We start from the raw sequence: 27,095 nt of genomic DNA on the forward strand, positions 1-27,095 counted from the left end.
TATAAATAATTTTATTATATAAAAGCAACATAAAATATAAATTTCAAAAAGTTAAATAAATTATTTTTATTCTTGCCCATCCTAGGTCATAAGTTCATATAATAATCAAATTGCGAAAAATATCCAATTGATTTTTCAGCTTAAAGCATGTCAAATAACACCAATGCATGTAAAAATAAATTCATAAGTTAAAAATAATATAGTTTATACCACACGATCGAATAAAAACGGCATCAGCGATGGCTATGAAATGAACATCGATGACATTTCCCATATAAATTTACATATAAAATGACACAGCGATCTTCATTTCATAGCCATCGCTGACGCCGTTTTTTTTTCGATTATACGGTGGTTAGGTTATGTGCCAGTGCATCTGACGTTTACCACGTTATGCAATCAATCAAACAATCATATTAAAGTCACGCTTGATCATAAAACTTTTTCAATTAGATTAGTTTCAAAATTTAGAATTTTGTAATCGCAATTCGCCTCAATATAAACTTAAAAAAGTTCCTTCTTAAAGGAACGGTTCAAGATTGAATTCTAGAGCGGCGCATGGATTAGTGACTTCAAATTTCTCCAAAACTGTCGGATGTATTACTCCAATCTTGCCTATGCGAGCGCCATTATAAATAATATCAGCACACATCCCAGTCAGATACGCTGGATCTGTAACAAAAATTTCTGTTAAAACTAAAAGAATTTCGGACTTCATTGTCTTATTTATTTTTGCTTACACAACGTTTCGGTCAAAGTATCACTGACCGCTATCAAGAGTTCACACTTGATGATGGTCAGTGATCAGGATTGGGTAACGACGCGCAGAAAATTAATTTTCTACGTGTATGTAGAAAAGTGCGTAGAAAATGTAGAAAATTAAGTAGAAAATGTATAAAATCTGAGAACAGGTACAAAATTAATTTTGTATATTTAAAGCCTTTATTTCACTTTAGAGGTTTATTTATATATATGTGGTACTACTCCCTGAATATAAGAGACAGTAATCGATCTGAAGACTATTAGAATATCTTTTTCTGTTTAATCTGAAGACCGTACAAAAAAGTCTAAATGTTTTTTCTTTGAAAGTTTTCGGTGTTTCTTTTTTTTAATTTTACCATAGAAAGTCTGTGGTTTGATAAACTATATTATAATAATAATTATTGTAGTTTGTAGTTCTTACTTTCACTAAGTTAGATGTTATTTTTTTGTTATCTGTAAATATACAGGGTGTTTCAAAACAAATGCGAAAACGTTCAGGGGTCGATTCCTTGTTCAAAATAAAGTGTATTTGGCTTTATAAACGTTGGGTCAAAAGTCAACCATTAGGGAGATATCGCGCTACAAAGATGGCAGAAAAATAATGTTTTTATTTTTTATCTTGAAAACGAAAAGCGATACACTAATGAAATTTTATGGAAGCATTACTGTTATGAAAACACACTTTCTGGTAATTTTCTTACTTTTTTAAAATGAGTGGAAGGGGTTGAAATAAACTATCCCTATCATTCTTGTTAACGAAATTTAAAGAAAAATCTTATCAAACACATGCAAAAAAATTAATTTGGATAGTTTAGATTGTTTAGAAACTTTTTTATCTCTTGTGTTTTTTTGATAAAACTCACCGATTTGAAATTAGAAAATAAAATGTAAAGCATTACATGTCAGGACAAAAAATATCTTTGGATAAAGAATCTAGTCGGCTGCTGTAATTTCTTTAGGAAAAAATCTAGTCGGCCGCTGTCACTTTTTAGGATGTTTCTAATATTATTTTATTTGACATTACTCTACTGCAATACGTTATTATCTAGATTATTAATATCGTTTTATTATTATTATCGCTTTACATTTTATTTTTTAATTAAGGCTATTTCCGCAACTGCTAAAAATTTAGAAATATTTTAAATACAAAAATGTGCGCTTTTTAAGTCTGTAGGTATCTAAAATACTAAAAATAATATACAGTGTGTATTGCATTTAAAAAAATTGAGATATAGCATTATAATATTGCAATGTTGGTGGCGCCATAAAAAAATCCCTGTATAAAATAATGTGAATTTTTCTCGTATTTCTTCTTTTATCCTACATACCTCGCTATATACATACATACTTAAGCATTAATATATCAATAAGTTACATTCACTCCAGGTTTTTACCACTTTTTAAAAAATGAAATTTTTCAAATATGAATTATTATGGAAATCCCGCATAAATCCCGTGCTTCAAATAAATCAATAGTGTGATGTATGCTGAATTTTATGCTGAACCCAATTCTGTACAGAAAAATGGTAATGCGATTGCAATTTTAAAGAAAATATTTTTTAGGATATGCACTTTTTTATATAGAGCTTCTTTTTAATGTTCAACTGCACTAATGGCACTAATGGCCACCTTATATACATACTAATAAAAATTCTCTTCTAATGTGCCTCACCATCTTCCACTGCTACGAGCCGCCCCTGGTATAAACTCAAAAAAGGCTTACAATATACAAAACTAATTTTCTACGTCTGGACATGTAGACAAAATGTAGAAAATACATTAGAAAATATAAAATTTTCTACCTACGCAACCCTGTGTATCAGTCTATATTTGACGAGTTGAAATTAATAAAAAAACAGGTATGAATGATTACCTTCGGCTGCCTTTATGTAATAACCAGTGTCGGTTCTGTCTTGAGACCATGGCACCTCTAGAAGAAGCATGATTCTATCAAGAAGACCATGCACGATCTGGAATCCCGAACTCTTGTTGCAATTTACTGCACAAATTCTTCTCTCGTTCCGAGCTCCCACCTCTAAAAAGGACATAATTAATAGAAAATTATTTTGGAAACACCAATTGAAGTGTACCCAAGACATAACTATTAGCATGCTATAGTCTATCCAATGAATCAGGGAAGATTTCGACAGATGACAACCAAAAAATGATAGGAATACGAATGAAAAGATAATACAATTACCTTGTATCCCCTCGTTGGATAAACTTAACTGAGTATTAATGGAAAGCATGCTTTAATTTTTCATGCTGTTTGATTATGGTTATTATTAATTTGAAAAAGAATATTCTAAATAATATTATAATAAATCATCAAAACAAAAACAATAACAGGGAGACCACGTTAAAAAAAACGCGCTATATACTTTACCTCTTGGGTGGTGTGGAAACAAGTACACATTTTCAATAATTAAAATTAATTATTCATAAATTAATGAACGAATTATGATATGCCAATACTGTTTTATGATAAAATTGAAGAAACTAAACTAAAACTAGTTTTAGTGAACCCTAATCGACATTTCATTTCGGAAAATCGACTATACATAATATATCAAATTTTACACAAAACTGTAAAATTTCCAGGGACTTTGTGCCTAAACGGTTGACTTTAGCGAGAGGTAGGAAATTTTTTGAATTCTCTTTAATTTTGCTCTCCTCACATTTTCGCGAAAAACGCATAGTTTTCGCGATATTCACAAAATACCAATTTTGGGCGCCATCTTGGCAAGATGGCGGCGCCGGCGGCAAGTCTGGAAATGTACATTTTATGGATTTTAGTTAGGGACCCCAAAACCAATAAACCTGCAGAGTTGCAAAACTTCCGGACTTTTTTCCAAGCAAAAATCCCCAATGACAGAACTATATATTTCATATTAGAAAGGAATATAATAAATAAGAATAAAACTAAAAATGTGTAAAAGTGTTAATATAAAAATGCAATGTTATTAACCAAAATACTTTTTAGGGTACAAAAAAAATAAGTACATATAGTATTTCCAAATTCATTTGGACTTGTTGAAACTTTCAAGTCAAAAACTATTCAAGTCAACCTAAAAAAATATTTTATTTATCCAGTACATATAAACATGATAAGACAAATTAAAATCGAGATTAAATGTATTTATTATTTTATGCCTGTAATGTTCCATTGCATAAATAATTATATAACATTACATAAATCATTTTATGTAATGTTACATAAGATCTCAGACCATAAGACCGATTACATAAGACCACAAACCCAACAAAAATAGAAAGAAACGTAACCCTTAGCGATAGTTCAATGACGGTATATCAAAACAACAGGTTTATAACAATATCTTGACGATTTGAACTGGAGCGCGGAGCGTGCTGACCAATAGCGCCTGTTATCACCTGTGACGTAGCGACCAACCTGCGCAATATCATACCTTGTATTCTTTGTACCATGGATCAAGACAGATTCCATTACAAATGACAATTTTACGCCTGAAGCAGAATTATTATGCTATTAATATAAAATGTTCATTTTTCCTTAATGTAACGAGCTTCGAATCATATATTAAATCGGCAGTCAATATATATTATTAATACAACCTCAAATTTTATTGTTTATTATTATAAAATTTGTAAAAAATAATGATATGTATAGAATGTTCACCCATCGTTCAACGTCACGAAATATGTTGTAGAACTCTCTCAATCGCTAGATAACCAGATGAAAGAGATTGGTGGCGTCATTACGGCATTTCGTAAATTACTGCATATTCATTTTAGTAATTGTCATTGTCATTTAATGTGGGATTATAATTTTATTGACGGATATCGACCAATGTCAAAATCTCCTTTTAATAATAATTGTCATTGTCATTTGATTTGGGGTCAAAATTAAAAATCGATTGTTGCTGTCAAACAAAATTCCAATTTATTTATTGCACAAATGCCTCAAAGATGTAATCAAAACGGAGAAGAGCTCGTTGCTAAGCTTATAAATTATTTTTCTCGAGAAAGAGACGCTGGTACAACACTCTTGCCCGTGAACCACCGCATATGAAGTCAGTACAATGCAAAGGTGTAGTTATATACCAATGTAAAATACAAATTGATAGCTCTTTTAAATAATATAGCGAGTTGCTGATGCTTTAGAAATAGGAATTCCAACAGTCCAAAGGATTGGAACTAAAGGGATCGTAACTGATGAAGAGTTCAACAAAAAATTAATAAATACCGAAAAAAACGGAACTCGCTAAATCAATAATATAGGAACGTACTTAAAATTCTCTAAACAATATGAACTGATCTCAGACACGCCGTAAAACTCATATTTGACATATAATTATAACGTAACGGTGAACGATGGCTGAACAGTCTTTAGATGATTATTTCCCCTGAATTTTGAGATCTTTTGATAACTTTACTAAAAAAGTCCCTATCGGATATTTCTGCATCTTTCATGGATACTTTAGATTGTTTATAATCATTTAACCACCACTGGTGTACTGTTTTGTCTATATCGATAGATTTCTTAATGAAATATCGCATCTGTTCTACCGCTGATTCACCTGAAAGTTAACATACCTACATACTATTTGCCCTTTCTTTATACTATAGTATATTAAGATGACATATATGGGTTTTTACACTTAGATACAACTAAAATTTCTATAAAGAAATTTCTATGTCTATAGAAAAAATGATAACTCTTTAGAGTTCATTTTTTTCAAGAACTCCCCTATATCATCTAATCAATCTAATCATAGAAATCCCTATTAGTTCAGTCATTGGGGATCAAAAAAGGAGCCTGCTTCGAAAAAAGTCCGGAAGTTTTGAAACTTTGCAGGTTTATAGGTTTTGGGGTCCCTAACTAAAATCCATAAAATGCACATTTTCAGATATGCCGCCGGCGCCGCCATCTTGCTAAGATGGCGCCCAAAATCGGTATTTTGCGAATATCTTGAAAACTATGCGTTTTTCGCGAAAATTTGAGGAGAGCAAAATTAAAGAAGGAAAAAGGTTTTATGTAAATTTTTGCTAAAGTTAACCGTTTAGGCACAAAATCCCTGGAAATTTTACAATTTTGCGTAAAATATGATATATTATGTATAGTCGATTTTCCGAAATCCAATGTCGATTAGGGTTCACTAAAACTAGTTTTAGTTTAGTTTCTTCAATTTTGTCATTAAACAGTGGCGTATCATTAATTCGCTCATCAATTTATGAATAATTAGTTGTCGTGCTTACATTATTGCGAACTTACCACCAGGTTCAGCATTGGTCTGGTTGTACCAAAGATGCCGAAGAATGGGATTGGAAGAAAACAAAAACAGGCATTACTCCAGTCACAACGTTGAAAAATCCAGCTCCAAAATCCCTGTTGGCATTTTTATCCTGTAAATGCAAAACCAACAACTATGGTAAAGCCTGCGGATGCAGAAAAGCAGGATTAAAATGTTCAATGATTTGTGCATACTGCAATGGGAAATCCTGTGACAACGTCACTGAAGTGTCACTCGACGAATCCGATGAAGAGGAGTTGGACTTGCCTGTAGATATCCCTCTGGCGGCTGAAGATGAAGAGTTGGACGTATTGAGAGGCCACCCTGATGAGCCCAGCACAGCAGACACGATCGACTTTGACATCAATGAGCCAGATCCGTCGGACTTGTGCAGATAATTTAAAGTTTTTAATTTAACTAGTGGAGTAGGCCTCCGGGGAGACCACGTTAAAAAAAACGCGCTATATACTTTACCTCTTGGGTGGTGTGGAAACAAGTACACATTTTCAATAACTAAAATTAATTATTCATAAATTAATGAGCCAACACTGTTTTATGACAAAATTGAAGAAACTAAACTAGAACTAGTTTTAGTGAACCCTAATCGACATTTCATTTCGGAAAATCGACTATACATAATATATCAAATTTTACACAAAATTGTAAAATTTCCAGGGACTTTGTGCCTAAACGGTTGACTTTAGCGAGAACTAGGAAATTTTTTGATTTCTCTTTAATTTTGCTCTCCTCACATTTTCGCGAAAAACGCATAGTTTTCGAGATATTCACAAAATACCAATTTTGGGCGCCATCTTGGCAAGATGGCGGCGCCGGCGACAAGTCTGGAAATGTACATTTTATGGATTTTAGTTAGGGACCCCAAAACCAATAAACCTGCAAAGTTGCAAAACTTCCGGACTTTTTTCCAAGCAAAAATCCCCAATGACTGAACTATATATTTCATATTAGAAAGGAACATAATAAATAAGAATAAAACTAAAAGTGTGTAAAAGTGTTAATATAAAAATGCAATGTTATTAACCAAAATACTTTTTAGGGTACAAAAAAAATAAGTACATATAGTATTTCCAAATTCATTTGGACTTGTTGAAACTTTCAAGTCAAAAACTATTCAAGTCAACCTAAAAAGATATTTTATTTATCCAGTACATATAAACATGATAAGACAAATTAAAATCGAGATTAAATGTATTTATTATTTTATGCCTGTAATGTTCCATTGCATAAATAATTATATAACATTACATAAATCATTTTATGTAATGTTACATAAGATCTCAGACCATAAGACCGATTACATAAGACCACAAACCCAACAAAAATAGAAAGAAACGTAACCTAAAAAATAATAACCAAAATAAAAAATATTCTAACAAAAGTTAAATTATGTTTAGCCTCTCTTATCTAGACCTATAACATAAATAATGTACTCTATCCAAAGACGAAGAAGTAACATATAATTTTTACACCAACATATAATTCTAACATTCCCAGTGGCGGACAAAAAATATTGTAATCGGCTGTTTTCCATTCAAATTACACATGATTTTCTTTGGAGTGGTCTCAAGTAGTAGTGGGAATTATCGAATGAATACTATCGAAACATTCGATAGTTGCAATTCATTCGAATAATTCGATAGCTAGTAAAAAAACATTCGTTGAAAACTATTCGAATAAAAATTATCGAATAGATGCGTCATCTGCCTTGAAATATTGTATTCTAGTAATTCGACAGCAAAAACCATTCATTTATAAAATTCATTCATTTATGAAATTCATTTATTCGTCAGGATCGATTATAATAAAATATTAACGGTCAGCGGTCGGTAGCAATGCTATGAAAGAAGCCGGCATCTTTGATTTTTTGCGGAGTCATATAAAGATAAAGACACATTATTTTTTTATTGAGGTGCTAGTATTTACGTTAGTAAGGTATTTATACAGAAAATACATTATGAAGGGCGCTGTTGCCATATATTGGTATTAGTTGATATTAGCAAAGAATATTATTATTTGGCTTTAGTTAGTTAGGGATAGTATGTCTATATTTTTTGCACCTTTTTTTTTAATATTCTGTTGTTACACTGGAATAATACTTGTTATTTTGGATGTAGGAAAATGATTTTTAATGTTTTTAAGCAAAGACTGGTTTAATAAAAATAATAATAACAGTAATAATTTGTTATACCTATTAACAACAAAATTTAAAATAATTTAATATAAACATTTTTTTACGTAGTAGCTAAATATAAACAACAAATTAGATGTCAAAATTATTTATATTAGATCCTATTTAAAAATAATATAGTCTTTAAATATTTTGTGTGGCAACGTTGGTTTATTAAATAATAATAATTACAGAACTAATTTGTTATATTAACAACAAACTTTAAAATCATGAAATATAAACATTTATTAATTTTCTAAGCATGCAGTTTAATGGAAGGAAAATATAAATAAAAAATTAGAAATCAAAATTATTTATATTAGGTACTTTATATTACTATTTAAAAATAATATTTACTTTTACTGGCATTTACTTTAAAAAATAAATAAAATATTTCTTCGCAAAAAACTACACGTAAGAGAATTAGCATAAACAAAATACAAACATCGTCAACTTTTTTTTTTAAATTGGCACGTGTAAAACTTTCAATTTAATTTTCTCACCCCATAGTTTGAATTCGATAACCCCCCATTTACTTAAATATGATTATTAAGTTCAACTAATTCATATTATTTAAACATCTAAAATACAAATGTATTTTTAAAATTAATTCTAAGTTCATCTCATCTCTCTTAAAAATTGCTACTTCTCAAAATTTCCCATTAAAAAATAGACCATATACCATATATACCATATAAAATAAAATAATTGAAAGATCGGGCTACGGAAAATCACACAAATTTTCGGAAAAATTTTGACACCTGCACACGCACATAATCGTCAATTAAAAAAAACTACTATTTTAGTATTTTAAATATTTTAATAAACCCAAAATTGGCACAGTATTTATAAGGTGAAGTTATAAAAATTTGGAAGAACTAATGCACTGACGCACACAAAAATCAAAGGAATACTAAATTTCATTTATCAAAAGCATTCGATAGTCGTGGCTCAACGATAACCATTTAGTTGCACGGCGAGGTTGTCACATATGCTTTAGTATACAAATGAATGAACGATTTTATTCGAATAAAACCATTCGATAGTTGAAATCATTCATTCAGTAACTATTCGATAGTCTAATTCATTCGATAGTTCCCATCGCTAGTCTCAAGTACAATTTCAAATAAACCATATGCGAAAATATCAGAAGTTGACATATGATATGTCATTTTATTCAAAATGTAATTTTTTATCAAATAAAGTAGAAAAATACCGAGGGTGTAATTTAAAAATCAAAAGTTGTAGTCATTTCCGGTGAAACAGGAAGTGACCGAAAACAATTGAATACGGGAACTGATCCTGATTTATACGTCTGGTATATTGAACTTTAATACATGAACATTTTAACCGGTGCGTGTAGTTAAGTTTAACCCGATATTTGCAAGGGGTCCATTGGATCATTTAAAAAAATATTTGAAAGGAAAACAGTTATACAGATTGGGTCAGCGTAGAACCATGGTCTGGATTTTAACGTGTCAGACAGTGATAGAGACAGCTTAATGAAAAATTAAATGTAGTAAAAAGAGAAAAATGAATTTCTAATTAAAGGTTATTTAAATTATACAGGGTGTTTCAAAAAACACATCGACATAGGTCCGATTCTGTTTTGTTTCGTGGCTACAGGGTGTTAAATTTTTAATATTTTTTCGATTTATTATAATTTTCTTCCAAGTACTTTTAGCGTTTCGAATGAAATTTTGAGGGTAAAAGTTACTATAAGTGCTATATATTTTAATGTTAAAAAAGATCAATTAATGATACATTCATCAGGGACGTGCATATGGGTTATCAATGGAATATTTTTTCAAAAAAAAACATGTGCGCCACTGACTTTTTTCTTTTGATATGTAATAATAGTATATACAGGGTGCTACAAATTCGAGGTACGAGCATCGGTATCTCGGAAACCCTAAGAGATACGAAGATGGTTAAGTTGAGGCAAAGTTGCGCTTTAGGATGTTCACCAAGATGCCATCAAAAAAGTTTTTGTGAGATACAGAGACCAACTTATTTTTTTTAAATACGGGCCTGCATTTTTTATTTCAGATTTTGAAAGAACTCAGTCTCCTAAGTACAATGATATGCCACACTTAATTTTTTTTTTGCTTCGGACATTTGAACACAATTTAATTAAACTAATTTCAAGTCCGGCTCTGTTTTTTTAGATATTTAATCTATTCATCGTTACAATATTGGTAAGCTATCAAATTTAACAATGACGTGGGGTAAAACATTGAAAACCGAAAATAAAATAATAAAAAATAATATAAAATTGTTAGGCATTACTTGACGTCATTTTTAAAAGTGAAAATACAACAAGTGACAATACATTTCAATATTTACAATAAAGAGTACAGAATGAATTCGGAAGTATAAGAAGAAGATATGTTCAAAGAGCTATAAATAAAATTGAACGAAAAATACATTTGAGCATTAGGGACGGTGGTAACCCTTTCGAACATGTAGAGCATTACTAGTTTTAGAAACTAGTTTGTAAAAGTTGATTTATTTATAATAACTACGATTAATATTATGCATATTATTAGATCGTACACTGAGATTTCAAATTCACAATAAAAAAAAATTAAAAATAATATTTTTAAATTGCTGACCTGGGTATTATTTATTTGAATCTTCAATGTTAATTAGCGCTGATCCATATTGTTGCAATGAATATAATCAGATTAAATAATTTAAAAAAAAACAGAGTCGGACTGGAAATTATTTTAAATAGTAATTAAATAGTTTTGTTATTCTTAAGGTACCTAAAACAAAAAAGTATCAAGTGGGGCATATCATTGTACTCAGGAGACCGAGTTCTTTCAAAACTTCAAATAAAAAAGGCAGGTCCGTATTTAAACAAATTAAGTTGGCCTCTGTATCTCACAAATTATCAGCTAATTTGAAAATCTAGAAATACTATCAGATAGCCCTAATAAAGTGGCTATGAAAATGTGCAATTAGTTTTTTGATTTTCTTAAAAGTAACGACAGGAAAAGATAAAATTGGTTTTCAAAAAAATCCGGTTTTTCCAAAAAACTCAGCAATCCTTGAAATTTTTACAACTTTTTTGATGGCATCTTGGTGAAGATTACAAAGCGCAACTTTGCCCCAATTTAAGCATGTTCGTATCTATTACGGTTACCGAAATACCAATGTTCGTACCTCGAATTTGTAGCACCCTGTATATGTATAATATTGATTGTAATTTCGAGGTAATTAGCGACTGATTTCTATCGATTGCTGGAGGCGGCTCTCAAAATGCTGCCATTATTTTTTAAAATTTTCAAAGTTAAATAACTCGGTTATTAACAATTTATTTCAAAAATAAAATAAAAATGTTTCTTTTGGCCGGATCTACCACCCCTTAAAATACCTGCACTTATTTCTGGGACACCCTGTATATTATATATACAGGGTACATATATACCCTGTATATATCTCTGTCTTATTGGCATTAAAATACAAACCACGGAAATAAAGTGACCAATTATAGTATGGCTTACTACGATATTCATATGATCTCAAAAGTTCCTGATACGATTTCTTTGCGGCTTGTTTGCCGGTGTGAAAAGCCTTCACAGCTTTGTGGTATTCGCAACGATCATCCGATGTTTTAAAACTGGCGGCGTATTTTTGCAGGGCCTTCTCTTTCAATTGGTACAATTCGTTAAGCTCCGCCGTGAACCACGGCTTGTGCGAGACAGTTTTTTCGTCCATGCGTATCCTGGGTACTTTAAACAAGGACAACTTAACGTATTTATCTCTAGGACACCCTGTATATTTATCTCTGTCTTATGGGCACTAAAATACAAACCACGGAAGTAAAGTGGCCATAATTGATGGTCACTTTAGTGGTTTGTATTTTTTTTAACGTTCCCCAGCGTAATTTTAGAGGAAATTATTTGTTTTCTAATGCTGGAAGGACATAGCCGGAGAGCTGGCGACATATGTATTTAGAGAACATATTTTAGGCAAGTTAGAATAACAAAAAAAATAAAGTTTAATAACTTGTGAACCCAGAATCCTAAGTCTAGCTGGGGGGTTGGGGGTATTTCGCTACTGCGCAAGCCATAACATTTGCAAAAAAATAAATCCAAAAAACATTCTTTAGGCAACTTGAAATTTGTTTATTCTTAAATTTTAGCATCTATTTAACCTAGAAATAAGTGTGCCAGACTTTTTTTTCGGGTTTAAAGTGTAACCAGACCATTCCAAATATGTTTAATTATTATACCTGGAAAACATACTTTAGGCATTCTAAAATTTTTACAGCGAGTTTATTAGATGATATTAAAAAATATGTCTTAATTGCCAGACGAATTCAATGGGATTTAATACTTGCCAGACGCGAAAAAAGATTTTAAATGAGCGCGACAAAAAAGTCTTATGAGTATCTATAAGCGCGAGAAAGATAGTTTATTGAGACCCGTCGGCAGCCGATGCGGCTGACGTAATAGTATTTTGGAGAAATTTTCATAAAAACAATTTTTTTTCGGTTTCATTTCAATTATTTGCAGGCTTTTAATTCAGAGATTATTCTGATGGAATTAAGTTACCATGTACAAATATGTATTTATAAATTAAATATTGATGTGCATAGTGTAAATAGTTTAGAATAATTACTGCAAATAAATATTTTAGTAACTACTAATTTCGCTACTAACTACTAAATCACAATGGATAAAAACATTTAAGTTGTGTAGTTTGTAAAAAAGTTACTAGTGACAAAGTTATTGTTTTGGATGAAGGCAGACTACAAAAATGCAAAGAATTTTTAAAAGTGCGCCAACAACATGGTTTAAAATTTAAAGAAGTGGTTTTACGAGAAAACGTAGTCCCGTCAAAAGGGTACCATGTACAGTGCTAAAAAAATAAGTATTCTGGAATTTTATTAATGTACCGTTGTTAATCTTTCTAAATAGATTCAAAAGTAAGTAAAAGTGCTTTACTTTTATGCTTAGGCGTTAAAATGACTTTTTTACATTGTTAATCAGGTCGCAAAAATTAATAATAATATAATATGTCACAAAAGTATAATAATAATTATACTTTCCTGACGTTTGAAAAAATATATTTTATATTATGCTAATTTTTAAATAATTATTCGTCTTTTTATTCTTTCAGATACAAAATACTTAAATTAAAAAGTCTTCTTACTGAAAGGATTTCAATCATACATTTTTACTAAAAAAATGTTTCTTTTTATTTATCCAATATTAGTTAGTTTTTTTTAAGTTTTTACGACTCCAAAATGCTGTTACGTCAGCCACATCGGCTGCCGACCGGGTCTCAATAAACTATCTTTCTCGCGCTTATAGATACTCATAAGACTTTCTTATCGCGCTCATTTAAAATCTTTATTCGCGTCTGGCAAGTATTAAATCCCATTGAATTCGTATGGCAATTAACACATATTTTTTAATATCATCTAATAAACACGCTGAAATAATTGCTATTTTACCTAATAATATTAAAACAAACTATTTTACATTATAAAAAATAAATCTTTATTTTTAACTGAGGATAAAAGAGATTAATCAATAATTTTGTAATTAGAGTAATAATTCTTATGTTAATAATGACAAAAAAGCGAAAACAGTGTCTAGAAAGTCTGTATCATAATGTCTTTCATGTACATTATAATTTTGTTTGTTTAATAAGACGCAATAACGACACGTTTATACCAATAACGACATGTTTTTTGCTAATATCTCAAAATGGATTCGTTTTGTTTGATCGCTTCTCTCAATTATTAAAATAAACGTAGATACTTATAGAAACTAATGAATGTTTATATTAAGTTGGCAGTCATATACGGCCCGGAAAGTGACCATTAAAGAATCTTTTTTTTTCTACAGTTCTCTTCGGTACTTTGACTAAAATCGTTTATCCACTGTATTAATTATATATTTATATTTTAACAAATTAAATACCGAAAATAGGCGTCAACTCAACGGCAGTTGAGAAGACGAACTAAGAAATGCCGATCTCCCGAGAGCACCGTGTATATTTTCGCGGGACCTCCTACTTAACGCTTTCGCCATAGATAAATATAAAATCTATTGTGTCTCTCTTTTATTTAGTTTCTCTGTGGCTCTCGTCTCCTTTGACTCGTGCTGGAGACCGCCTCTAGACCGAGCGCTCCCAAGACGAGGCGAGAGCCACCGGGGCAAGACGAGAGCCCCAAGTACACACTCGCCTCGGGTCCCCTCCGCGACTGTGTACTTGGTACAAAACGATATATTGATATCTCATTTAATTATTATACTCTGTAATTCGATTCTGTGTACAGGGCTGCTTCTTTGTGGACCTTTGCTTACTTTTAGAATAAAATGAATTTAGATCTTTATAATAATCATCCTCAACCATACTCTATTTAACAGAATTATCACTTTTTATGCCATTATTTCCAAATTTTGAAAGAGAAGTACAAGAAATGTCCTTGGATAAATTTAGGTTAGTTCATCACACGTAAAATGTTTTGTGCAATCTGACTAGTCTTTATTAGGCAATTTGCAAAACGACTGAAAACAAATAGGCTCTTTGTAAAATATCCTTCTTTTGTTAGAAACGCCGGCGTTTTATAATATGCCTAGTCTTTTTGCAAAATGCCGAGTTATTCGATACGCCTGCGACATATAGGTATAGTCTGTGAAACGAATAACTTTGAATTTGACAGTTCTCGCTGGTTTTTCTAGTGTTAATTTTACGAGGTTAGCAACTTGCGGCCATGCTGACGCAATGCCGTCTCTAATAGAACAGCCTCGGAGCGAGATTTATGACGTCACGCTAGTTAGATACTACGGATTAATAAATATGTTGTAGAATACATGGAAAACATAATAATTCCTCGTATTTTTGTTTGTATTTTAAAAATGATATAGTTTACATGAAATATACATAATATACAGTTAATAATATACCTATTTATAGTAATAAATACTTTCGTAAATAAACTATGAACCATACAAATGCAGCAAATGTTTTACAATATACAAATAATGAATAGGTACATAAGATAGTGGGTAAAATGTAAAATATATTTTAAATTTTAGGGTTTGAAAATCGATCTAATTTAACAAACAACACTCAATGTCTACTACTTACTATGACTGAAATCGTACTCCATAGTCAATGTAGATAGTTTTAGTGTGAATAATACTTTTAAAAAATACGTGGTCATCTTTTGACAAGTTTATATTAGTTTATTAATTACAGTAAACATTATGTGGTGTGTGGTGTGAATATTTTGAAAACAATGAAAACTTAATCAGAGTTTTTCCCGAACCTAAATCCCAAGAAAATAAAAAATTTTAGAATAATTTTAACCCACGTTTTTTTAAACCAAAAAAATGATGAAAAACAAATGAATTAATAACTTAATCAGAGTTTAAAAGAGTTTTAAATTAAAACTTAATCAGAGTTTTTCCCGAACCTAAATCACAGCAATTTTTATTTCATAGCCATCGCTGACGCCTTTTTTTCTATGATATTGTGTATTATTTGCAAATATAATATTTCGAACATTGATACTTGCAAAATATACATATACATTTTGTGAATGCAAATAATAATACATCACTATTAGTAGATATTGAATGTTTTTTGTTAAATTAGATCGATTTTCAAACCCCAAAATTTAAAATATATTTTACATTTTACCCATTATCTTATGTACCTTATTCATTATTTGTATATTGCAAAACATTTGCTACATTTGTATGGTTCATAGTTTATTTGCCAAAGTATTTATTACTATAAATAGGTATATATATATATTGTATTTATTAACTGTATATTATGTATATTTCATGTAAACTATATCATTTTTAAAATACAAACCAAAAATACGAGGAATTATTATGTTTTCCATGTATTTTACAACATATTTATTAATCCGTAGTATCTAACTAGCGTGACGTCATAAATCTCGCACAGTGGCTGTTCTATTAGAGACGGCATTGGTCTGATATTTAGAAATGTCAAAAGCTGATGACATTTTACTTTTGACAATTATGTTGATTTTTGCAAGAAGAGGTAAGAACTGTCACTCGTAAGAACTGTCACTTGTTTTATTATTTTCCTTTTCTATTATACGAAAGTAAAAAGAGTTACCTATCTGATTCGTTCAGGCACTCAATTTAAAGAATATCAGTAACTTTTTTGACAGAGGGATTTTATATTTGCCATGTTGGTAAAAAATAACGGTCAAAATTCAAAGTTATTCATTTTATAGACTATAGCATCCGGTTGACTTGGTCCAAGTACGCTTTGACACGTTATAACAAATAAAATTGTGTAAAACAGACAATATAAAATAAACAATAAAAAATATCCATACCTGTACGAGCTTCCTTAATGACGACATCTGATATTTCAAACAGTTTAATTGGTAGCGGCATTTTCCTATTGGCCGAAACCGTTTTTAAGATACCTGGCAACAATGTGGTGCGACACACTTCAAATTCCAGAGTTTTCGGTAAAGAAATGTGAACGGCTGGAACGTCGTTTATCGTTTTCACGCCCAACTTTGTCGATATGTCACTTTTAGAGCACTAAAATATCCATTTAGATTGTAATAGAAATGGAACGAGTTAAGCTTGATTGACACGCATCCGTTATCCGACGATACGATATTAATTTTATTGGCTGAATTTAAAGACTTCGATTGGTTAGAAAATTACGCAGTATTTAAATTTATTGCCTTTTCATTAGTGATGGGATAACTCGAGCGAAAATTCGCTCGAGTACTCGATTATTGAGATAACCGACATCGCTCGATTATGAACGAGCGATGCAAGTGAAGAGTACCAAGCGACGAACGCAAGCGATCCTAGAATGAAATAAATTGAAATCCGATTTTAATGTGACATACTCGATAAAAAGCCGAGCGAATTTTCTACATACATTGCAGGTAGCAAATTTATACGACGCCGTATATACCGGGTGCGTCTCAAAAGTGGCTCATCCCTATAACTTTTTTTTTAGATAAAAAACTGAGATTTGGTATGCTAGTATATGACATAAATTTGGACTGATTGACGTATTCAATTGTTTTCTGTCACTTCCTGTTTCACCGGAAATGACTACAATTTTCGATTTTTAAATGGCACCCTCGGTATTTTTTTACTTTATTCGATAGAAAATGACATTCTAAATAGAATGACGTATCATATGTCAACTTTTAACATATTCGCTCAAAAACAAATTGTATTTTAAATCTCAATCTAGAGTGCCATGTCTGTGTTAAAAACACTAATTTTTAATCAAAGAGCCTTGGAAAAATAGATTTCATCGTCTAATGTTTTCAGTGAGTTGCCCTGGCCGGTTAAAAGATGCCCAAATCGTATTTTTGATCATATCTGATTTTTTTTTAAATGGAACGAGGGTGGCTCATTAGCATATTTTGAAAAAGAATTTTTTTTACGAATAATTTGATACCACACACTTCGAGTCAAATTATCGTTATGAACCGCATGTTACAATTTCAAATAAACCATATGCGAAAATGTCAAAAGTTGACATGTGATATGTCATTCTATTCAGAGTGTCATTTTCTACCGAATAAAGTAAAAAAATACCGAGGGTGCCATTTAAAAATCATAAGTTGTAGTCATTTCCGGTGAAACCGAAAGTGACCGAAAACAATTGAATATGTCAACCAATCCTAATTTATGTCATATACTAACATACCAAATCTCGTTGTTTCATCTGGTAAAATTAAAAAGTTATAGGGGTGAGCCACTTTTGAGACGCACCCGGTATATTTATCCGTTGCGTATCTGAGGGACAAAATTTTACGACCTACATCGGCAATGCTTCGAAATAAATTAAAATTACTAAATCAAGCGAATCGCTCGCTGCTTACTACTTGCCGTTCATCACCGAAAGAATATGTGCCCTGCGCACGCAACTTACTGCTTGGCGCTTGGCGTTAACGAGTACTTATAACATGCGACGGGTAAAAACTGTATTTTTAAATACGAGTGATATATCGCTCGAGTGATCACTCGGTTATTGCAATCGCTTGATACTCGAGTACTCGATTATTGAAATTAATCGGTTTTTCCCATCACTACTTTTCATGCCTCCGTTCATCGGATATACGATTTGCTTGTGATTGGTACCATTTTATATTTTCATTTCCATAACAAAATTTCGGTGTTTTACTTATAGTCTAAGAGCTAGCAACGTTTTCGAGAGAGAATTTTAAGAAAGCTGGTTCTTTAATATATCTTTTGCTATGCTCTCCTGAACAGTGTGCGGACCGTCTGGCTGCCGGTAGACGTTGGGTTCACTACTGCGCATCATATCTGTATTGAACATCTGTTCATCACAGCGCATCACAAATTCGCCCTGTATTTCAGGAACTAAGGAGGCTAGGACAAACCTATGTGTAGCATATTTAGTTTCATAAAAAAGTAGCAAAGTAATGTGAAAATCGCATCATTGTATCTCTATTCATAAACGAGAAATCCCATAAAACACACGAAAATGGAATACCCTGTATAGATGTGATGCGCAGTAGTCTACCGGCAGCCAGACGGCCCGCACTTTAATCAGGAGAGCATAGCAAAAGATATATTAATATAGCCCTTTGAATAAGAAGACTAAGGAAGGAGCATAATGCTATCCATGTATTCATGCATGGTGGGCGGAAAAAGGACTCTAGGGTGGGGATCCTTGACAGTTCTGTTTGACGATTCATTTGACACATTTGAATTTGATTTGAAATTTTGTGGATTTGTCAGTCTTTACGGAGCTTATTTTATGTTATTTATTATTTATTCTACTACTGATAGTTGTATAAAGGTAGTAAATCTAGATGGAAATTGTGGCAGAACTTAAATTAACAGTGACAGTATCGCGATTTATCGAAAAATACTCTAAAATAGTTGGTTGTGTAGCGTGCGGTAGTTCTCGGCAAAAATCGAGTGAAATAATGGAACAACTTTTCGCTAGTAAGTGACTATATAATATACATACGTGTAGTAAACCGATCATTTATGAAATTCGCTTTAATTAACTAATTATATATTTTTTCTTGCATTTTTGCTTTCATTTACTACTTGTCAAAGATTAGATGTCAAAGAATTTAGATACGTCAATTTGACTTACCTGATTCAGTAGCCTATCGGATGTTTGCGTTAATAAAAATTATTAAAACTTATATATTTTTATTATAATAATATGTTTTTATAACAATTTTAATAACTACCAACATTTATTCACAACGTAAAATAAAAAGAAAATTATTGAGTCTACCCCACGTCTACCCTACATCATAGTTTTACATTTTTTAAATAAAATTAGAACGGCACTGATAAACTGGAATTTTAAGTCGGCCATATTTGAGTCCCATCACGGTGGACCTAAGATTTTTGATATGCTCCTTCCTTAGTCTTCTTATTCAAAGATATAACCAGGTTTCTTAAAATTCTCGTTTTCCCGACGTTGCTAGCTCTTGTACTATTATATTTTTGTTAAGATTAGATTAAGCTTGTCAAAAAAGTATCAAAACGTCGGTTATCATACGATCTTTCGCCGTTGACGGGCTGGAGTAAAAAATATATGGTTTCGAGCGAATAGCGCCGTTGGACCATCGTATCGACGGATAATGGACGCACGAAAATCAAGCTTTATCCTGGAGTCGTGGTTTTTACCAGTGTGAAGGTGAGTGCTTCTGTAAATCCAGCTTCTGCTATAGAATATCTTAGAAGATCGGATAGCTTATTGATAGGTAACTGTTCCCCAATGGTGTTAGTTTTTGGTAAAGTTCTATTAAATTGAACATAATAAATACTAAATATTTTAAATAGAAAATCCAGTTTTATAAAAATATATAGATCTCCAGGGTGTCTCCAAAAAAGGTTACACCTCAAAGTTGCGTTTTTTGTAATGAAACACCCTAAGAATTAATTGATTTTCAGGTTCTAGGAGAAAAATAAAGGTGAGTTTCATTAGAGAAGTATATGCCCAAAATGTAAGGTTTTTGACAAATTTAACATTTTCTAAAAATGAAGAATAATTTTTAAATTTCAATAAAAACTACCTACATTGAAATTTCCCAGGTATAGCCTAATATGTAGTTAATTTAACTATTGTCTGTTAAATTAAATTAAAAGTTAATTCAAAAAGTTGTACATGGTGACACAAAATGAATATTGAACAAGACAAGTTACTCTTTTATTTTACATGGAACATCTAGTACATTATTCCGTTATTCAATGGGAAATTCATGTCTTTTCAAAAAACTGTCAAGGTTGCCTATCTTTCAAACAAAAATTTTCCTACATATTTTCATTTTTGTGATTTTGTGTGAGTAGATCTTTATTATTTGAAAAAATCTAGGTGGCTGTGACATACCCGACGTTACTTCAACATATGTAGCTATCAAATTAGTTCAGCTTTAACAACTAGGTATCATTAACAACTGTCTCAATTAAGACAAAAAAACTTATCCTACATCAGAGAGAATTGATATGATTCTAATAATTGGTGACTGGCAGTGTGCATTCACCAATTAATAGAATGCTTAAATGCTCTTGATTTGTCCAATCTGGACTTCCTTTACTGGGATATATTAAAGACAGTGTTTACAAAACTCAACCAACTACTGTCGAAAACATGATAGAAAGGATTGTATCTGCTTTTAGAACTATAACTCCACATACATATGCATCTTAACATGAAACGATCTATTGAAATGACTTTTGACATTTTAAGCAAGCAGTGAATAGAAAACGAAGCAATTTGAACATTTGATTTAATCTAACTAATTTTTGTCACATAATTATACGTTAATATCTAGTTTTAATTCAGTAATAATTAAAATATGTTTTAACCCTGTATCTTTTTATTACTGTCAAATATTTTACTCTAAACTCTAAATCCTTAAATTTTTGTTAAATTAACAAAAGGTATATCATAGCCACCTAGATTTTATTAAATAATAAAGATCTACTGAGGCAAAATCATAAAAATTAAAATATCTAAGAAAATCTTTGCCTAAGGGCTTAACACAACTTTAACAGTATTTTAAAGAGATATGAATTCTACTGGCCTCTGGTCACTTCAAGCTAAGGTATTCTGAGACTTTTATGATCTGTTAATTATTCATATGCATTCATATGCCTTTAGGAAATAGCATTTTAGTAATGTGCAACTGTAATATTAACTTTGAATTTAAGTATAGGCAGAGTAAGTAAATCGCCGAGTAGAGACAGAAACCGTCGGCTCTTTTGATGTGGTGGGACCAAATTTTCTTTCTCTCTCTTTTGGCGTGTTTGACAGATAGACTACGTATTTAACTGCTCAACTTATGAAGTGGTCCTATAAACATGGTATACACTGCTCATAATTTGAAGTGGAATTAAATATAAAGTTTTATACATATTTTTTTTTTGTTTTGTTTTATCCTTATTTCTAAATTTGAATGTATAAAATATCTTACAGCTAATAAATAATTAAAAAAACGACTCGTTGCCTGAGATATACTTGAAATAAAGTATATAGAGATATTTGATAAATGGCAACAGTGGCAACTTCGCGTTTTCATATCACAGATAACCTACTTATTTCGCGCAGCCGCAAAGAAAACTGAAAACGGGGCTGTCGCTACTCGTCGGTTTACTTACTCTGGTATAGGCAACTCAAAACAATGAACATTTTTGAATAAAGTCAAGTGTCTGTGTATATTTTAATTTTTTCATGCCCACTACCTACTTCTTAATCTTGTTGTATCCATAAGAAATTGCTACATCTTCATAAATATCACAAACATGTAAAATATCATGTCTCGTTGGTGGTATTGTAACCTCAATAGCTCCTTCTTTAGTTTCACATGTTAAAGACATTTTTGACAGTAATGCAATGATATTCTCTTCAGATTCTCTAAAGACGAGGTAAATAAATTAATATATTTTCGAAAAATAAATATCGGTTTTCATACTTTATGCCAACAACTCCGTTTGCTCTTTTCGCAGATACTTTCTTTTTTCTGTACGCCAATTCCGGATATAGTAAAGCTCTTTGGTCTGGATAACAAACCTCTACATTTTCAGCTGAATATTTGTCTGAGCAATATCCACTGAACATACATACTATAGTATCCAGTACAATTTTTGCCTAAATTTTCGAAGTAATCAATTAGAATATTGTTGCATAAATAACTAAAGTCTATCCAGCAAGAGAATATATCTACTATTTTGACAGACAATATTCAACAAAGCAAAAGAAAAAAATACATATTTCTCAATTATTAGAATGGCAGACATCTATCTCAGCTATAGTGTAGACTAAAAAGTTTTTAAAATGCTTCAGGTACATGATTAAATATAATACGTCAAGAGGAATGTTGTTTAGAATTCAATTTTCACATACAGGGTGGCGCCTCTCATACGCCGCGGAGGCTCCAAGGAGAACGATAGTTTGTATGGAAATGAAATTTTGTGAGCATATGTAGGTTAATTCAGAGCACTTTTTAAAAATATAGAGAGTTCAACAGGGTGTCCCCAAAAAAAGTTACATATCAAAGTTGTGTTTTTTATAATGGAACACCCTATATATTAATTGATTTTCGGATTCTGGGAGAAAAATAAAGGTGAGTTGAGAAAAAAGTTTTTGACATAATTAACATTTTCTAGAAATAAAGAACAATTTTTAAATTACAATAAAAGCTACCTAAATTGGAATTTACCCTAATATGTAGTTAAATTAACTATTGCACTTTAAATAAAATTAAAACTTGATCCAAAAAGTTATACAGGGTGAGAAAATTAATATTGAACATTGGACACCTTTAAAAGCATGTTACTCTTTTATTTTAAACGGAACACCCAGTATATTATTCCGATATTCAATGGGGAATTCATGTCTCTTCAAAATACTATTAAGGTTGCCTACAAAAGATACAACAAAATATTTTTCAATACCGTTTGATAGAGTTATCCCTTGATCATCTGCTGATGATGCTAACATGGTTAGCGAAACGCGCGTCCAGTGTAAAAGTAAAAGTGTTTTGGTGTATTGTGGTGATTTAGTGTTTTTATTTTTATTTTAACTAATTATCATTTTGTGTCAGTGAAAACAAAAAAAATTGTCAGAAATTTCCCGAAAATGCAAACTTATCCTACATCAGAGAGAATTGATATGATTCTATTAGTTGGTGAATGCAGTGTGCATTCACAAATTAATAGAATACTTAAATGCTCCTGATTTTATCTAGTCTGGGTTTTTTTTTATGAGGATATGTTATAGACAGTGTTTACAAAACTTGACCAACTATTGTCGACAACATCAGAGAAATTATTGTAGCTGTTTTTCAAGGTAGAACTCCACATATGCCTTTTAAAATAAAAAGATCCTTTTTAAAAAACAATCATTTTATGCAGTTAACAGAAAAAAAAAGCATTTTCAGCATATGATCTAATCTAGCTAATTTTTGTCACATAATTATAGATTTATATCTAGTTTTAATTCTGTAATAATTAAAATATGTTTTAAACGTGTATATTTTTATTGCCGTTGAGTATTTTACTCTAGAATCTTTAATTTTTGTTAAATTAACAAAAGGTATACCCTAGATTTTTTCAAATAATTAAGATTTACTGACGCAAAATCATAAAAATTAAAATATCTAGAAAAATATTTGTCTGAGGGGTAGGCAACCTTAATAATATTTTGAAGATATATAAATTCCCCATAGAACAGCGGAAAATATACTGAGTGTTCCATTTAAAATATAGGAGTAACTTGCTTTTAAAAGTGACTAATGTTCCATATTAATTTTGTCTCACCCTGTATAACTTTTCGGGTCAAATTTCAATTGGTTTAACATACAATGGCTACTGTAATTAAATATCAGGCAATAAAAGGGCAACTAAAATTTAGGTAGCTGTTATCGAAATTTAAAATTTACTCTTCATTTTCACAAAATGTGAAATATGTCAAAATCCTTAAATTTTAGGTATATGCTTCTTTAGTAAAACTCACCCTTATTTCATTCCTAGAATCCGAAAATTAATTAATATAGAGGGTGTTCCATTAGAAAAAACACAACTTTGATGTGTAACTTTTTTGGGGGACACACTGTATAATTCTAAATATTTTTAAAAAATGCTTTCAGTTAATCTACATATGCTGCCAAAATTTAATTTCGATATAAACTACCGTTCTCCTTGGAGCTTCCGCGGCGTATGAGAGGCGCCACCCTGTACATGTGCCAATTTTTATAAATACACAAAATATTTTAACTATTTTCGATTTGTCTTGTTTGATTTTTTTATGTATAATATATTTTTTTTGATGGACTACAGGGTGATTCACAGCCATGGTACGTTAGACGCTTATGGACTGATCAGACTTGCTAAATTTCTGAAATTATCATGGTAACAAAATTCTTGAAATGAAATTAATAGAATTTCCAATTTTTAAATAGCTGTAGTTAAGAAACCATGTTTAGGTATAGGAACATGATATATGTCGTTTAAAAACAATTTTTTAGTGTTTTGTTTTTTTAAATAATATACATAGGGTTGAATTTAAAATAACAAAGGTTTGAGCAATTTGATAACAAACGGATATAAATAATATTTTTGCTCACGCACTGTGTAATATCCAATCAGTTAATTTAGATAGATCGAATATAACGATTTACGTTAACTTATAACCCAAATATCAACTTTAAAAATGTTCAGTTCATAATTTTACCAATAGTTATTCACGATCATGTTTTTGTCAATTTTACGCATGTTTTATTTTTTACCTCAAAAACTATTAGAGATAGATATAGGTTAGTATAATAGAAAAACTATGAGATATCAAAGTAGTTTTCAAAAATGTAATAATATACAGGGTGTTCCATTTAAAATAAGAAAGATGCTATAAGAAAATATTTTAGATAGATGGAACAGGTGCCTTTACGTAAAAATTTTCAAACAAAAATCTATCTCCGGTTCTCCATAAACGTTTAACGTGCCATCGCCGTGAATCACCCTATATATCAAATGCGTACCTTTGTTAAATCTGTAGCAGTACATTCTATAAAAACATTTTTAGTATTTAAAGTTATTTTTGAATTATCAGAGTTAATTATAGGAGGTAACGACAATACTACTCCATTGAAGTCTGTGATCACAGGATATAAAGCTTGATCCTTAATTATTGGTAAATACTGCTTTAATTGTGCGTGATTCTAAAACAAAGTTGTAAACAAAACACCAGCAAACGTTTTCTTATAACTTACTGCATATAAGGTCATTAATCCTTCAGCTGTATATTCCTGAGCCTCATTTAAAGGAACAAATTTAATATCTTGTGGTGCCTTAGCCTCGTAAGTAAATGGCCCTTGAATAGTATCGTAATCATGAGTTCCTATAATATTTTTCCAAAATTACTCAAAATGATCAAGGCTATTGTAAAGTGCTCATGAATTTATTTTTGGAGAGCGTTCCCCTAGGACGAACAAGACTAGACAAGCAGATTTGAGCAAAAATAATTGAAAAAAGAACATAGATTGGAATATAATCAGTTACTTTTCCAAGTTTTAATCTGAATTTTCTTTTATTTTCTTATTATTTTCAAGGAAAATGAAAATTTCAAGAACATTCAGAACACAAATATGAAAAAATTGAGAACAAATATACAATAAAACCCTAAATCACCACAATACACCAAAACACTTTTACACTGGACGCGCGTTTCGCTGACCATGTTAGCATCATCAGCAGATGATTATAAACTAGTTTATAATCATCCAACTAAATAATCATCTGCTGATGATGCTAACATGGTTAGCGAAACGCGCGTCCAGTGTAAAAGTAAAAGTGTTTTGGTGTATTGTGGTGATTTAGTGTTTTATTTTGCTGTGTAACACCAAAGGTTCCAACCCTCAACTGTAATAACTATTAGTGAAAATACTATTTTTGTAAAAAGATTTGTTATTTAAATTCAAAAGTAAAGAATCTTGTTTGTGCTTAAATATGCTCGTTAGTGCTCATACATGCTCTTATAAGGGAACGTTCCAACACATCATCCTGAATGTCCACAAATATTCCCTGGGTAATTATATACAGACCTATGGCTACCAAACTCCTTTTTCGACAGATATTTTGATGCAACTTATCTTGTAAATCGATAAAGCTCATATAAGAATCGCACGTGAAAGTAATGTTCCTAAGAATAGCACCAACTATATAAGGTCTAACATTAGCCACAGAAGGATCGACATTTATTTTTAAGGGAACGTTTATTCCGGAACTCACTGTCCGAAAAACTGGAGCATTCAAACTAAAGGAAATAACAAAATTAACTTGCTGATGCCGTGCATTCAAATTCACGGAGAAAACATACCTTCCCTGGAAGATTTTAATGCCTAATACCAGTCCTTCTATGCAAAGTAGATCGTACCTGTTTGCTGGTATATCTATTCTATAAATTATCTCTTCCGAGGCCCCCTCGACTGATCTCGATTCGTCGCCTTGTTCTCTGGCGATCATTTGTCTCTCGGTGGTCTGAAAGAAAAAATCTCTATAGTATGAATTAAATTAGCGTTAGATACGTACGATATCGTCTAATTCCAGGCCGAATTCAAAGCATACTTTCTGAAACTCTTCATCGGCTAAAAAACCAAACGGAATTTAAAAGTCTAACCTAAAAGATAAAAACAACTTACTGTAGGTTTTTTCTAAATATCGAAAGAGGAGATCTCTTTTTACGGCTATCGTAGGCATCTTAAATAATTTATTAATCCGGAAAATTAACTATTTAAATACTGTTATTGGAATAAAATTGAAAAAAGAAATTAAAACCACATTACTTCTGAAACTTTTTTTTTTCTTTTACTGATTCACCGACAGGTAGCGCGC

At 31.1% G+C, this 27,095-nt stretch overlaps 1 protein-coding gene across 2 annotated transcripts; it reads right to left on the bottom strand.

Moving 5' to 3' along the window:
* On the bottom strand, positions 1–27,095 carry LOC115882286 (phenylalanine--tRNA ligase beta subunit). 2 transcript variants are annotated; one of them, XM_030900252.1, is made up of 13 exons: positions 26,903–27,095; positions 26,793–26,848; positions 26,581–26,741; positions 26,306–26,517; positions 25,475–25,602; positions 25,244–25,423; positions 22,181–22,356; positions 21,955–22,122; positions 19,893–20,007; positions 16,571–16,784; positions 11,733–11,960; positions 2,636–2,797; positions 1–672 (listed from the first exon to the last, which is right to left on the bottom strand). In XM_030900252.1, exons 1-13 carry the CDS (start codon positions 26,958–26,960, stop codon positions 521–523), a joined length of 2,010 nt encoding a protein of 669 aa, XP_030756112.1. In that variant the 5' UTR covers positions 26,961–27,095; the 3' UTR covers positions 1–520. The 2 variants fall into 2 exon arrangements, with proteins under 2 accessions (XP_030756112.1, XP_030756113.1); XM_030900253.1 differs by lacking the exon at positions 11,733–11,960 and having other exon boundaries at positions 26,903–27,092.

Source organism: Sitophilus oryzae, unplaced genomic scaffold (assembly GCF_002938485.1).
Source record: "Sitophilus oryzae breed Bouriz unplaced genomic scaffold, Soryzae_2.0 scaffold_177_pilon_pilon, whole genome shotgun sequence".
NCBI lineage: Eukaryota > Metazoa > Arthropoda > Insecta > Coleoptera > Curculionidae > Sitophilus > Sitophilus oryzae.